Raw genomic sequence first — 15,874 nt, forward strand, 5'->3', positions numbered from 1 at the left:
ATAGGCAAATCAAGTTAATATCATTAGACACGCAAGTGTGTCTGAGCATCACAGAGATATAGTGCAAGCTGTACTCTGCCCTCCTACAGTTTCTCCTTTGCTTTCCCCCCTACCCCTCACCCCATGCCATCCCCCCTCTTATTTCCAGTGGTTCTTTTCCATCATTTAGTTTCAGAATCCTCTTTAAATGACAATTTTATGAAAGTATGTTTGATTTAATTGGTGTTTAAATAGCCCTGGAATCCACCCATAAAACCAAGCACTTAGAAATGCAGTAGTAGTGTTAACTAGCTACATCTATCAAATTCCAGAGACTAGTCCTCTAACTTGCTTACATGAAAACACTGGGTCTGATTTAGTGTTTGTTGACATTTTTAACAGAATCAAGGCACAAAAGTCTTAAAACCATGTGGAAAAATTAGGTGATTGATGACAAGTGGAGTATATGACTTTGGAGGCCTTTCAGGAGAATATTCCATGTATGTGCTTATTATTCAAGTTGTCACAGTTGAAGCTTAGTTGCTGCTGATTTCTTCTACCAAGGGCATCGGGCCCACACAGTCACACCCCGAAGGTTCTCAGGCAGTGCTACACCTGAAATCATTGTAGAAAAGTCATCCTGGGGAATTGGGACAGGGAGGTTTCAGGAGTAGGTCGATTTGAATTCATGGAATAAAACTTCAGGATAATTGTAGTTTGCCAAGTTTATTTCAGTTCATATCATAAGATGTTTCAAATAAATTCTTGATTACGTTGCATGGAAAATTGAAAAAAAAAAGAACAGCTATGCAGAAAGTAAAAAGTCACATTTTCATAGAATATTTTTCTGATTCTAGAAATCATGGTAAAAGCAACTTTTGAGAATCCCAAAATCCCTCAAGCCCCTTCTGGGCTAGTCCTGTTTCAACTAGGGTCCTTCCCGTAAAGTCCTCTTGGCTCCATTTTTTTCCTCCAGCGTGAGGAGCTGATCTACCATTCCATTTTCTTCTGACCAAAGAAATGTGACAATTCACCTGTTTTTTTAAAAGTTAAGTCTTTTCCTGAGTTTCAGGGGAAGCACACACGTTACTCCCAAGCGACTTGCAAGGCCGTATGATTGATGTCTTTTAAGCCACAATGAATGATTTTCTAGCCCTTCTAGGCCTTGGTGATGAGCCTTTCCCAGCTCCAAAGTCTCTGATGATGATTCACTTAAAACCCCTCCCTGCCCCTCACCCAGGGAAATGATCTGGTAGTACAGCTAACGATGCAAAAAAAAAGACCCATCCTACTGTCCAAGGCAGCAGCAACAAGCTAATCCTTTCACCAATACCTCGGCCCATCCGCGAGGGCAGAACCCAAATAGACTAAAGATTCTCTCGGGCAGGGATGGACTTCCTTTTTCTGTTATTTGTCAGATTCCAGGCTGATTTTTTTTCTACTCCTCCAATTATTAAAAAGAAGGAAAATTTCTACATCACAAGCATGTTTCTTAATATTTTTCCAATTCTTTTTTTCTCTAGAGGAATCCCCCTTCTCCTGCCCAAAACTCTGTAGTCCAGGGTACACTGTCAACTCCATGGCACATGTAACGACAGGCAGGTAGGGGAAGGTAGTTGGCAGGTGTACAGTTAAGGAATAAAGTAAATGGCTTTATGCTGCTTGGTTGATTTGACACGATACTTCCAGTAGCTTCCTATTGTTGGTTTTTTTTTTTTTTTTGGCTGTGTTGGGTCTTCATTGCTACGCACAGGCTTTCTCTAGTTGTGGCGAGCAGGGGCTACTCTTCGCTGCAGTGCACGGGCTTCTCATTGCGGTGGCTCCTCTTGTTGCAGAGCACGGGCTCTAGGCATGCAGGCTCAGTAGTTGTGGCACACGGGTTTAGTTTCTCCGCGGCATGTGGGATCTTCCTGGATCAGGGCTCGAACCCGTGTCCCCTGCCTTGGCAGGCAGATTCTTAACCACTGGGCCACCAGGGAAGTTCCATTTGGTTCTTCAGGCCTTTCGATTAGAGTTCTGGTTACTTCATCATATGTTAACCACCAGCCTAAGGTCAGCTGTTGAATTTTGCTCTTTTGGTCCATGGAAGATCAAAGTCCTTTCTTGATGGGCCACAAATATACCCCTTTTGGCTTCTGATAAAAACTGTTCTCCTGAAAGCCACGTGTCACATCAAACAGACCAGAGTGTCCCTGAACTCTTAATCTCAGGCCATGGCTTTCGTAAGACACCTTGTTAGAGCAATGGCCACCCTAAGATAGCTCTCCTGTGCTCAGTTTAAAAAATACTAATCTCTGCATAGAAAACAAACTTATGGTTACCAAAGGGGGAAGCGGGGGGAGGGATAAATTATGAGTTTGGGATTAGCAGATTCCAAACTACTATATATAACATAGATGAAAAACAAGGTGCCACCATATAGCACAGGGAATTATATTCAATATCCTGTAATAAACCCTAATGGAAAAGAATATGAAAAAGAATATATATATATATTCACAAGATTGTAAATCAACTATACTTCAATTAAAAAAAATACTAGTCTCTATTGTCTGGTCCTGTTTCACCACTAATCATTTTGTGGGGATGAGGAGTGGTTTGTTTGTTCGCTTGTTTGTTTTTCTGTTCCCTTGGAAAAAAGTAGAAGGGAGTCTTTGGGTCCCTCCTCACCAAGATGAGCTATACCATCTTGGTGCAGAGTTCAATCCAGAGAAGACGTTGTTGCCTGACTGACAAATTAACCAAAACCACCAGGAAAGCAGATAAGCATATGCTGAATTTCTTCTGTTTTTCTTTTTCATTGAGTCATAATATTGTATTATACAAATGCACACTAAAGGAAAATTCATTTTCAGGAGACATATTGAAACAATTTATACCACAAAATTTTAGACTTAAAGATCTTAAACAGCCAATTCTAACTGTTGTATGTGGATGTCTGAGTGAGGTTCAAGTACGTTTGATGAATTTCAAAAACAGAACACGGTACCTTGTGTTGACGTTATGCTAATCCACAATACTCAGTAAATGTCAATTGGAAGAGAGGAGAGAAACTGAATTCCCTGTTTTCATGACAATTAAATATTAGCTGCTAGGGGCCCGGGTTTCCAGGACACAGCAGCCCATCCCACTCCCTTTCTATGGTGCTGAAGTCTTGATGTGGAATAAGACAAGTCAGCCAGAACTGGGTTATAAACATGCTTTATTACCAGTAGATAGTAGACACTGATAATGATAAACTGCGAACAGGTAAAGGGGAAACAAAAATCAAGGGTGTGCCCCACAATGAATTTCAGAGTCAGAACTGGAACAGGAGGCAATCATCAGGAAAGAGGGCTCCCGGTGGGAGAGTACAAGATAAGCGTCCCTTCCCACATTGTTGTCCACAGGACAGATTCAGGGCAGAGGACCCCAGGAACTCCAACTACACTGAATGACCAACACAACGACATGATCAAACCCCACCTCCAACCAGGTATCCCAACAATCAAGTTCTAGTTAAATCATACTCCCATGTCTTCTCTCAGTCATGGTGAAATAATGGGATTATTGTGAGGAACAGAAAGCAACAGATGGGTCACAGCCCTTAGAGAGGCTGGTGGGATCTGTATGGTTAGCCTACACTGGGGGCACTATTCTCCTGCATCGTCTTCATGATCCAGTCAATGTAGTTCTTGACGCGAGTGTAGATCCCATAGGTACCACACTGGGGGCCCCAGGACACCAAGCCAGCGACATAGAATTTGGGGTTCTCTTCATTAGGGACCTGTAGAGCAAAGGCCCCACCGCTGTCCCCTTCGCAGCTATCAACACCCTTCTCACCTCCAGCACAGATCATGTTCTCAGTGAAAATAAAGGAATTTATATCTATTCCGGGATTTAGCCCCTTCACCTCCCGGCACTTCGCTAAGGGAGCAACGGGTAACTTTGCCCCTCTGAGCTTATTAACATGGTCTCTGGTATTTGTTCGGCCCCAGCCTGAGATCAGCCCCAGATCTCCCACTGACGGGCTGTACTCTGAGGAGGTCCCTGGCAGGCAGATAGGGGAGACAGTGGGTCCCATTTTCACTGGGTCTTGCAGCCGCACCAGCGCAATGTCATTGTCAAAATTCTTCCGTATTTCCGAGGCATCCAGGACCTTCCAACCGGGATGAATAAACACTTTCTCAGCAGTGAGCATCTGGGCATTTGCCAATTGTGAGGTGACCACTGAGGTGGATCCAACGTACATCACTGGGTCACGGTTTCCCTCCACGGTGTGGGCAGCTGTCAGCACCCAGTGCTCGTCAATGAGAGCCCCGCCGGCCCTGGGGTTCGAGAAGAAGACTTGCCAGGGGAAACTTTCAATCTTTGCAGTGGAGCCTCCAAATATCCTCTGTTTTTCTGTAAAGGGCTCACCAGGGACGCCACAGACTAGGGAGGAACAAGAACAAGGTGGGAAGGGAGCAGGGTAGATTGCTGGCCCCCTGCAAATCCTACAACCACTCAAACACCTGCTGGACCTCAGCGTTCTCAGCACAACATAGCCAAATATTTGGTCAACCATCTCAGTGCCTGACTCATCCTGAACTTACCTAGGGACCAAACATCCCACTTTGCCAGTGCCAAAAGCAGGCTTGTGGGAAAGACTGGTTTAAACTGAGGCTGTGTGTGAATTACTGAACCCAAACGAGCCTCACACTATGGACGGCTTAACTCACAGTGTGGGGAGGACACTTCACCCCAGGCTTGGCACATGGGGCCGGGGGCCCAGCTGGGAGCCAGAGCTGGGCAACCCTGTCCTCATACAGGTGGTAGGGGAGGCGAGCATTCTACCTTCCTCTGATGCCCAGATCAAACACTTATCACCTTCTTTTCTCAAGTCCTAATTGCAGCTGAGTCCCTCCTAGTAACCCGTGGAGGGTTCTCTTTTTCCATCTTTCATCTCATCCCCCATTGACTGGATCCAGGTTTGATTGCTTTGCCATTGCGGAATATAACTAAAACGGAATTTTATTTCAGATAAAGTGGGCTTTCCTAAATCCCTCACTAGTCAGCCTGAATGCACTCTGAGTTGAGCATAACAGACAGACCTGGGTTCAAAGCCTACCCATGCCCCTTCCTAACTCTGTGAACTTGCACTGAATTCCCTCAACTGTAAAACGGGACCGATAACACCTACCCCAGAGCGTTGTTGCAAAGACTTAACTGAATGAGATAATAAAGGCAATTGTTTGATTGCATTTGATTATTTGATTGAGAGCTAGCTTGGTACCTAGCTCTCAATCACACTGTTGTTACTAAGAGGATGATTATTATTATTCTGGCTTTGCCTGGGAGCCTTCTTCTACTCAACTCTGATCTCTATGCAACCCCTTATTTCTTTTATTCCTCTATATCTTGTTACCAGATAGACTTTTAATATAATAACTAGGCTCTTCGAGTAGTCTTGTTTCTGAGTGTTGATTCCTCACTCTCTTATTTCAGGCCCTGTTTTTAGCAATCCTAGACGCCCTTACTACATCTACATTACCAAACCTAACTGGCCCAGACTCTGACACCAATTGTCACAGGCTGACTTTTCTCTTTCCCGTCCATCGGCCTGACAGTGTGGTTGATGAATTCCCCAAGGCCCTGGCAGGTCCACGGCCCAGCTTTGTCTCCACCTGACTGAGCTAGACTCTGGCAGCCCAGACTGTCAAGTCCCTTCCCAAGAAGATTACAGCTATTTTTAGAAGGTGAGACCCATGCAACCGCACCTGTGGCCGTGCTCTCTACCCAAACCTGGGCCCTGATTACCTGGAACACATTTTGGCAGCTCTGCGCCCAGCAGCTCATTCACCCAGCTCCCGTTGCCAACGCAGCGATACTCCTCTGGAACAGCACAAGGGACAGGGGACACACTCACCATCACATCTTCTGGAGTCCGTCCGCCCCCCCCTTTTCGTTCAGAGCCTTAGCACCTCTGGGATTTGAGGAGGTGATCAGATCAAACCAACTAGAAAAGAATCTTGAGAACATCCTCCAAACAATCCCTCTGGCCCCTATCCTGCCAAGGGAGGGGAAGGAACAGTCTCCAAAGCAGAAGGAAGAGGGTTATGGTAGAGGCTGGGAAAGTGCGTCAAGTGGGAAAATAAATTAAATTAAAAACAATGAAGTGGGACATATTGTGAGCCATCCAGACCTTCATCCAGCACCACCAAGGCCTCTCCATCGAGAAAGTCAGGCGTCATAGAATAGTGACTTGAAGCTGGAAGCATTACTCCTGTTCTACATTAAACAGTTGGTCAGGGGACTTCCCTGGTGGCTCAGTGGTTAGGACTTCGTACTTCCACCGCAGGGAGCACCCAACCCTGGAAGACTGTGCTATTCACCCTCCAACACTCTCATTCTTTCTTTCTCTTTTCTTTAGTCAAAGAAACCTACCGCTTCTTTCATTTTCCATGTAGTAATATGGCTTCTCACAAGTGTAGCGAGTGACAGAACCAAATAGAGTATTTTCCGGATCTTCGACTCTACCATGCTGAATGGGTTCAGGAGCGCCACAGTCCACGGCTACAAGAGGAAGGCAGGAGAGAGATGGTCAGGATGGCCACTTCCTCCCAGGAGGAGTCACTGGGCCAGTCCATCCTCCCAGCCGTGTTCCTCACTCCTTCCCCACTCCCCACATCCATAAGCACACCTGGGATGAATCCCCCCATGTCAGCCTCTCTGTGGCCATGGTCTCCGACTGGCATCCCTCAACACCCTAGCCCACTGAGTCCTGCCAGGTCTGATAGCCCCTTGAAAGTTACAAGGATGAACCTGGTTCTCAGTGGTTGGTGAGGCCTCTGCAAGAATGGACCCATATAATGCTATTAACTCTACCAATCTCATAGCCTCTTTCTTTGGAAGAAACCTGCTAGTCTGACTGGTCTGGGATCAGATCAGGGCTGAGACTCCATGACTGACTTCCCTTCAAAAACCCTATCTACTCTCTCACAAGCCTAAGAGGAAACCATGCATTTGTATCTTAATGCACTAATCTTTCCATTCCCTTTGGGAGGAAAAAAAAAAAAAAGAGTCCCATTTTAAAGAGGTACATACGTTGACACCACAGTTTGGAATTACTCCACATTCCATTGCTTTGGCAAGTAGAATAGAAAGATGTCGAGCCAACACTTCCCTAGACAATAATAAACATCTCCATTAATTTATAAGGAGAGATTTAGGGAATCAAAATCCAGAAATGGAGTCGATCTCTGGCCTTGGATCAATGAGGAGTCCTCACCACAAGAAGCTTGGGGACATCGTAGCAGAATGACCCAGAGCACCCAGGAGTTGGGTCTAAAAGACAACTTTGTCCCAGCATATCAGTCCCCCTGCCCCAGGAAGACCAAAGCCAAAAAGGGAATGTCAAGCTGTCCAAGGATCTTCATGACTGACAAGGAAAGACTAAAGATCCTGAGCGGTTCTCTTTATGGAGAAGGTGTTAGACCTTGCTGGAACAAGAACGCTCGGTAAACGATTAGACAATCCCAGTACATTCATCCTGACCTAGGGACTAAAGAGAAGACTCTAACAGTGTTTTACCTGTACAACTTCAAACCCATCCACACAGGTTATCTTCACCACATCTTTGAACACATATTTTGCTCTATCAGGCTCCCAAAAAGAATTGGCAGTGACTTCTTTAGGACAAGGGATTGCTTGGAAAGGATAGGAAAAAACTTTTTACCAAATAGTTGGAGAATCTCTATGATATTTACATCATTCTCACACTTTCTACAGTTGTTCAGTCATCCTCAATCCTGACGCCCAGCATCCCAATATGGAGGTGTCTAAAATAATATGACAGGGAATGCCCTGGTGGTCCAGTGGTTAAGACTTGGCACTTTCACTGCCGAGGGCACCTGTTCTATCCCTGGTTGGGGAACTAAGATCCCGCAAGCCACATGGTGTGGCGAAAAAAATTATTAATTAATTAATATGGCATTACAAATGAACCACCCCTAAGCTGTCTGCATTCACAAGTCCAGTTGAAAGATTCCTAGAAGTTAAGGCATTTCTAGCAACTACTGACAGGTTTAGATCCTGCTGAGGAAGTGGAGTATTCTCAGGATACCTATCCATACAACAATCTACCTGTTTTGATTTTACATTGTGCAAGGACTTTGGTACCACCAACCAAAGAGCAACTTCTAAGTTACTCACGATCTCCATGGTAACGAAATTTCCATCCCTTTTTTTGCTCTGTTTCATCAGTTTGGAAGATGATATTGAGAGCATTACTCTTGGTTTCAATAGTTAGTGGCCCAGGGAATCCATTACCACAGTAAGGACCAAATTGCTGGTTTCCTGCAACAAACTGAAGAGAAACAAAATGATGAAATCAGAAGAGAGAAAGAACTGAAAGAAAAAGGTAAAATGGAAGGGATAAAAGTAAAATAAAATAAGGAGAGGAAAAAAAGAAAAGAAGGGGCAGAAAGCTATATAACTTGTCTTCAAGGAGAAATCTCTCTGTGTGAGGTGGGAGAAAAGTTCATCATCCATCACGCACAAGTAAACTGTCAGCGCAGTGGCCCGCAGAATCAGCTGGTTCCACATCAAAATCTTCTCTCTGCATAGTCACCACCACTTGGAACCCCTTCTCCAACAGGATCTGATAGTCACACCTCGAGTTCTCTGGGTATAAACTGGGATAATTGGGACTTGTGAGCTCCCCAATCAGTGTGGTGAATACATCCCCACTGCAGTTGACTAAGGGAGAAAAAGAGAAAAGGAGAATCAAATATAGCGTCAAGCAAAGGAGTCCCTGCCTTTTTCTATGATACTTCTCATGAATTGACAGTCCACATTGATTGACTGTCACATTGATTGATTGAAGCCCACATGCCACAATTTCATACCCAATACATATCAGCAGAGATACCCAATACCTATTGGGTTTCTATCACATTGCTGATGATAGAGCCTTTCATGGTTACGGAGAGCCCCAGGTTGACTCTTCACAGGCACCTATCTCTCTTCTCTAATTAATTAACTTGACCCTGTAGGTTTGTCTTCCTCCACTCTTGTAGCTCCCCTTCAGTTTATGGGTAACTAAAACTAGATGCCAGACTTCCCTGGTGGCACAGTGGTTAAGAATCCACCTGCCAATGCAGGGGACACGGGTTTGAGCCGTGGTGCAGGAAGATCCCACATGCCGCGGAGCAACTAAGCCCGTGTGCTACAACTACTGAGCCTGTGCGCCTAGAGCCCGTGCTCCGCAACAGGAGAAGCCACCACAATGAGAAGCCCGCGCAGTACAACGAAGAAGAGTAGCCCTCGCTCACCACAACTAGAGAAAGCCTGCGTGGAGCAGCAAAGACCCAATGCAGCCAAAAATAAATAAATAAATAAATTTATTTAAAAAAAGAAAGAAAGAAAGAAATCAGCTTGTAAGCTATTAAAAAATAAAAAATAAAAATAGATGCCAAGTCAAGGCTGAGGCTAATCAAAATCGAAGGGTAGACAAGCCCCCTACTGAAGCCTCAAGCCATTCCAAATCCCAGGGAACACGCACCCTTCTTGATGCCAAGCTCACCTCCGCAATTCTTCATGTCATCATGGAGGAAGTATTCTGGGGGGCAGGAGCAGAAGTAACCACCAATGAAGTTGTTGCAGAAGTGGCTGCAAGGGGCATCTGCAAAGTCTGTGCACTCATTTACATCTACAAAGAATAGAGAAAGATTGAGGTCACGGACAGAGACCTAGAAGGAAGAATGAGGTTAAGCCCCACACTGCAAGGGTAAGAAAAGTAGGAAGGGTCTGTTGCTTAAAGACATTCAATGAATCACATTTCAGGATGGTATTATTCTATATTACTCTTGTGAACTATGATTCCAGAGTTGCGCTCTACCATTGCACAGCTATAGTGGACCTCTCAATGCCAGAGACTCTTGACCTTTCTCACAAACAGAGCATGTCAGCTCCAGAGACAACACTCTGCAAGTTTAACTTGATAATGTCTTCTACAGGGAGGAACAATTAGTACATGTATTACTTTATATGATGTTGGCAATTCTGTCAAATCTAAACAATACTTTGGCTTTATGAGATGTCCTGACTTCATTTTACCCTGGAGATCGCTGGAGATGCACACAGAATTTGAAAGTTTGTTTGCCATATGTTAAATGGGTTTGAATACCATGCATTCCTTGTGTGAGTCTTGGCAAGTTATTTAACTTCCTTAGTCCTTATTTTCCCTATCTTTAAGTAGAGATAATAACACCTAGTTCAAGAATTGAGGTGAAAAAAAAAAAAAAAAAGAATTGAGGTGAAGATTAAATTAATATAGGTAAAGTTCTTAACACAGTGCCCAGTTCATAGTGGTTCTCAATAAATTACTGCTTATTATCTCTTTTTTATCATTACCATCATCATCACCAGGATACGATTATGCATTTGAATTTCACAAAAGCAATTCATGGAGGGATCCAAGCCAAGTCAACACTTCATAAGAGTTATAAACAGAACCCTCACTCCCTGCATTGCTCAATGTTTGTCCGGCTTCTAATCATGTGGTTGGATCAATGAGGCACACAGAGGGGTGAGCCTTACCTACAGCAACATAGTACGCAGCAAACCCAGTGAAACGCTCTTCGTTGGAGAAGTCTGACTTGAAGATCACCTGGAGTTTATTGTATGGGACTTGGAACTCTTCCACCACTGGGGAGTTGGGATTCTTGCCGGTCCTCTGTCCACAGAGTTTCCCTTCTTCAAGGCCTCCTGACATTATCTAAGAGAAGAGTCAAAAGAAGCTAGGAAAGGGTAATATTTTGGTATGGAGGTCAGAGAAAAAGGGACAGAGAGACTGGACCATTTCCCATCTTAGGACTATGTGAGCCCAGCTCACTGTATGCCGGTGGCACCCCCTCCTGCATCCTCTCAGTCTACCACCCCAGCCCCATCCTTTACGTGCTTATTACAACATACCTGCACTGAGTCATATGCGCAGTTCTCGGACAGCTCTATGTCCAGGTGGGTAAAGTAAAGGTGGATCCCGTACCCTTTAGGAACTTCTATATCCCAAGACTTCTCTACCTCATTGGGGTATGCCTGAGGATAGTTGGGGGACAGGATCTCCCCGTACATAGTAGGCTCAGCATAAACCCATGCCAAAAGGGAAAACAGGACAATGCACCTGAAAAAATAAAAAAGGCGTATGGAGAGGTGGGTGACCCAGGTGCCAGCAGACAAGTGCAGGGAGAAGGGATGGGAAAGGCGAAGGGCACCAGCACATGGAGGAGAAACTTGGGTTGGAATGAAGCAAAAAGGCCTAGGTCAAAGCAAAACCCAGGCTTCAGATCTGAGCCATTTTCTTGAGAAGATGAAGGGAATGGGGTCCATATACATCTCCGTAGACCCGTGATCACTCACCACATCTCTGGCAATTTGTCCATCCCTGGTGAGCAGCTCGTCTCTTGGTCCTGGCTCTCTGCACCTCTGGACTTTGGACCTAAAGTGGTGGCAGACCTGGTTGTGTTTGTCTAACAAGCACACAGGCACCTGCTTGGGTGGTAAGGGGTCAATGTCACCTTGGTAAGAATAACACAGAGGTTCAACAGAGCCGTATCATTAATCATCACTGGACGACACCCATCCTCTCACACTCGCCCTGGTTCTAGACTGAAACTACATCTTATCCTTCTCCCCTGGCTTCTCAGGACCTTCTCCCAGTTTTTCTCCAAAATAATGAGTAATTTCTCCCAGTTTTCTGCTTCCTCTGTTCTCCTCCCTCACCCTCAACACCCACCCCAGCCCCGACTCGGTCAGTCTCCCTCCTGCCCTAACAGAACAATAAATATCCCCTTTTCCGCTCAGGATTTCAGGAGTCTTTCCCCATCGTGACCATCCACCTACAACATGTCTCCCTCTTCTTTTGACAAGGATCCCCCTTATCGCCTCTAACCAGCTCTCCTGACTGTGTATTATTGCATGTATTTCTCCCAATGACCACTGATGGAGGAATGAGTTTCTTTTCCTAGGGGAAGGCAGTGACCTTGGGAGAAGTGGTCTGAGACAGGGTTGGATGTGGAAGGAGATAAGGGACAGCTGAATGACAAGAAACATGAAAGAAAAGGAAAGGTATTCCCTCAATTTCCTCCCTTAATTTTCCAGTTTTTTTTTTTTAACCTTTACTAAAAAGACAAGCCATCTCCCCATAGTTCTTAGAAAAGTCTTGCCAAATATGCTTCTAACCCTGAAAACAGTGGTAGGTGGTAGGGTGACATGGGGGTGGATGGGGTCAACCTAAGAGAAATAAGTGGTCTATATTCTCTCTCTGAGTTCTGCTCTTTCCAGCCCTCCATCTTTGCCCAAAACCTTCCTATGTAAAGTTTTCTGCCTTCCTTTTTCCTCCATCAAAGCTCTGCTCTTTGATTTTAAGGTTTTTACCTTCAGAAGCTGATGGGAACAAGTGGGTCAGTCCCGTCTCTCTTGCCAGTGGGCGTGCCGGGCAACCCTGCCGGCTCCCAGGAAGAGCAGCACAGGGCCTGGGTGCAGGAACCTCCACCTCCCTGTCCTGGTTCCGTTCCTGTGATTCTCTACCCCAGTGTGCATGTCTGAAATTCCCTGATCCAAACAAAGAGGGGGGCTGGGAGACCATGACTTAGGGAAAGGGGAACTCAGCCTTGATCTTGGAGCTCCCTCTGCTTTTGAAACAAGAACTGCATACTGAGGCCTGAGATTCCTCTATGCCAGGCCACAGGGGGAGAAAGGAGGGATTGGGGAATTCACCAATTGCCTAATGCTCTTTTTTAGCCAAAGGGTGTGTTACAGAGTTTTCGGGGAAGTCAGGTGATTTGTGGGAAAAGGAGGGCATTAATACTGCAGGGAAAAGCCAAACCCAGAAAGTCCAGCCCTCCAACTGCGTATGAATCATGAATTAAGGGAGAGGAGTTATCAGAAATGCAGGTCATCTCTGCCTTTAAAGCAAACGTAATGGTTGGATAACGACTTATTCCTAGATCCCCGATGCTGGGGGAAGATGCTTTTTCCTCTTCCTAAAATTCCCTCCACATCTTCACACATCTCAATGACATCCACCCATAAATCTGCAGTTCAGATACAATCCAGAGTCCTTTATCCATAACCCTTGGGTCGAGATATGCTTCAAAATTCAGAATTTTATGGCCTTTTAAAAGACAGTGCAGGGAATTCCCTGGTGGTCCAGTGGTTAGGGCTCTGCGCTTTCACTGCCTGGGGCCCAGGTTCGATGGATCCCTGGTTGGGGAACTAAGATCCTACAAGCCGTGCAACACGGCCAAAAAATAAACATAAAAAAAAAAATAAGACAGTGCCAATGCGGTATACAGACCCAATATCCCAATATTAGGTAACATCTCCTCCTGTCCCTCCCCCCGCAAGGGGCTGAGATAACACTCCAACATCAAACATTAATATTTCTGCAGCTAAACAGGTTGATCTTCACAGTGAGTAGAATAACTAAAGCTATCATTTAGTTATCATTATATATTCTATTTATAAATTACTTCACATTAGTTCAAATTAGGTTTTTCTGCCAAATGAGTTTTGGTACCAAAAAATACCCACTTTGTTTCCAGAGCCTTTTGGAATTTAGAGCTTCAGATAAGGGACCAAGTGGTGGTGGGTGTGTACAACTCCTCCACAGAGACTTCCCTGACCTCCCAGCTCTCCTTCTGTCCCTTGTCACTTTCTACCCCTGTCTTAGTGACTGCATTCCAACAAATCTACAACTTCATCAAGTGAAGATGCTCCCTTATTTTACATACCACTAGGCATTTTTAAAGCTGCCAATTAAACTATGATATATGATTGATTATAAGATGCATCCGATTTCAGAAGTGTTGAAATGTGGGCAACTATTCTAAACAAACAATACTGGCCGTGTGGAGCCTGGCCGTCTTCAGAACAATTTATCACATTTAACTTCTATTCCAAAGTTATTGATATGAGAGCAAGTTTTTAAGCACAAGTATCAGCACTTGATGGCACTGTTTGGGCTATTAACAACAATTGCACAGGAACTTCCCTGGTGGCGCAGTGGTTGAGAATCTGCCTGCCATTGCAGGGGAAAAAGGGTTCGAGCCCTGGTCCGGGAAGATCCCACATGCCGCGGAGCAACTAAGCCCATGTGCCACAACTACTGAGACCGTGTGCCAAAACTACTGAAACCCGCGCGCCTAGAGCCCGTGCTCCTCAACAAGAGAAGGCAGCGCAATGAGAAGCCCGCGCACCGCAACAAAGAGTAGCCCCCGCTCACCGCAACTAGAGAAAGGCTGTGCACAACGAAGACCCAATGCAACCAAAAAATTTTTTTAAAAAGTGAACATGCAAATAAATAAATAAATAAAATGAGACTTTGTTGTGCTACTTCAAATTTGCATAAAGTGGTGCCATACTCTATCTAGTGTCTTGATGAGGTGATAAAAGAGAAATAGACATGTGACGTGTGTAATCACTAAGTTTAAAAGTCCTATTTTTTAAGGAAGCCTATTTGCTCTAACATACTGGGGGTGGAGGTGGGAGTGAGGGGGAATTATAGATGAAACAAAACTGGCCATTATTTGTAATTATTGAAGTGTTAGGTAATGGGAGTTTATTATATTATTTTCTTTAGTGTACATTTGAAATTTTCTGGGATGAAAAGTTAAAAATAAATAAAGAAGGCTTGTTTTGTTAACATAAAAATAAAAATGTGAAAAAAAAAAAATGTGGGGACTTCCCTGATGGCACAGTGGTTAAGAATCCGCCTGCCAATGCAGGGGACACTGGTTCGAGCCCTGATGCAGGAAGATCCCACATGCCACGGAGCAACTAAGCCCGTGTGCCACAGCTACTGAGCCTGTGCTCTAGAGCCCGTGAGCCACAACTGCTGAGCCCATGTGCCACAACTACTGAAGCCCGTGCGCCTAGAACCCATGCTCCGCAACAAGAGAAGCCACCGCAATGAGAAGCCCGCGCACCGCAACAAGGAGTAGCCTCCGCTCGCCACAACTAGAGAAAGCCCGCACACAGCAATGAAGACCCAACGCAGCCAAAAATTAATCAATTAATTAATTAAATTTTTTTTTAATGTGGGGGAAAACCACATGCCTAGGAATCAGCGAAGCACAATATTTGTGATCACATCCTCTGGTTGACATTGGGACTGGAATCAGAGGACAGGCCAAGTTCTCGCTCTGCCACTCACCAGCAGTGGGACCTTGGCTCATCACCTAACTTCTTAGCTTCTTCAAGTATAAAATAGCGATAATATCAGTTCTGTCTACCTTACACGGCTGTTGGAAGGAACTAACGAAACAATGAGAGTGAGAGGGCTTTGCAAACTCTGGTGCCAAATAAATGTACACGTTGAAAGGAAGAGAATTCCAAGTCTATAAGGCCTCTGAAGGCAAGTTCTAGGTGTGATTCACCTCTGTATCCTCCACCAGGTCCAACTGCATCATTCCTACAGTAGATGTAAAGATGACCATTTGTTGTTCCTTTGGCTGCCTTGCATCTGAACGTCTTTACCACATTTGGGGAGTTCCTCATCGTGAGTCTTGGGAACAGAGCCCACCTCCCAGGAAAGAAGATGCAAGTGCAGGAAGCATGTCCCTCACCAGTCTAGCAGCTCTGGAGCAACCCGTACACTCATGCTCCATTCATCAGAGGCACTGCCTAGACTTTGAATCCAGAAGCAGTGATACCAAGAAGCAGGGATTATGGTAGCGGCCCCGAGATGGAGGAGGAGCTGGGGCTCGCAAGCAGCACCCAGCATCCAGCCCCAACGGATGAGCATCACAAGCTGAAGTGTCCAGGACACGGCAGAGGCAGTGGCAGCAGAGGCAGCCATATTATGACCTTTGTTCCTCCTGCGAAGCATCCACACTTGTCTCTCAGCAATCCTGGCATTTCTTCAAGCAATCTA

The 15,874-nt window shown here is 45.1% G+C and overlaps 1 protein-coding gene across 4 annotated transcripts; it reads right to left on the reverse strand.

The window, feature by feature from the left end:
- Positions 1 to 3,164: 3,164 nt before the first annotated feature.
- On the reverse strand, positions 3,165 to 12,535 carry C1S (complement C1s). Of its 4 annotated transcripts, none has more exons than XM_061205710.1 (12): positions 12,376 to 12,535; positions 11,359 to 11,437; positions 10,915 to 11,122; positions 10,540 to 10,717; positions 9,524 to 9,649; positions 8,498 to 8,697; positions 8,152 to 8,305; positions 7,531 to 7,646; positions 7,045 to 7,123; positions 6,385 to 6,513; positions 5,758 to 5,832; positions 3,165 to 4,392 (listed from the first exon to the last, which is right to left on the reverse strand). In XM_061205710.1, exons 2-12 carry the CDS (start codon positions 11,379 to 11,381, stop codon positions 3,593 to 3,595), a joined length of 2,088 nt encoding a protein of 695 aa, XP_061061693.1. In that variant the 5' UTR covers positions 11,382 to 11,437; positions 12,376 to 12,535; the 3' UTR covers positions 3,165 to 3,592. The 4 variants fall into 4 exon arrangements, with proteins under 4 accessions (XP_061061693.1, XP_061061695.1, XP_061061694.1 ...); XM_061205712.1 differs by having other exon boundaries at positions 11,359 to 11,454; XM_061205711.1 differs by having other exon boundaries at positions 11,359 to 11,487.
- Between the last annotated feature and the right edge of the window lie 3,339 nt (positions 12,536 to 15,874).

The sequence above is a fragment of the Eubalaena glacialis genome, chromosome 11 (genome assembly GCF_028564815.1).
Source record: "Eubalaena glacialis isolate mEubGla1 chromosome 11, mEubGla1.1.hap2.+ XY, whole genome shotgun sequence".
NCBI lineage: Eukaryota > Metazoa > Chordata > Mammalia > Artiodactyla > Balaenidae > Eubalaena > Eubalaena glacialis.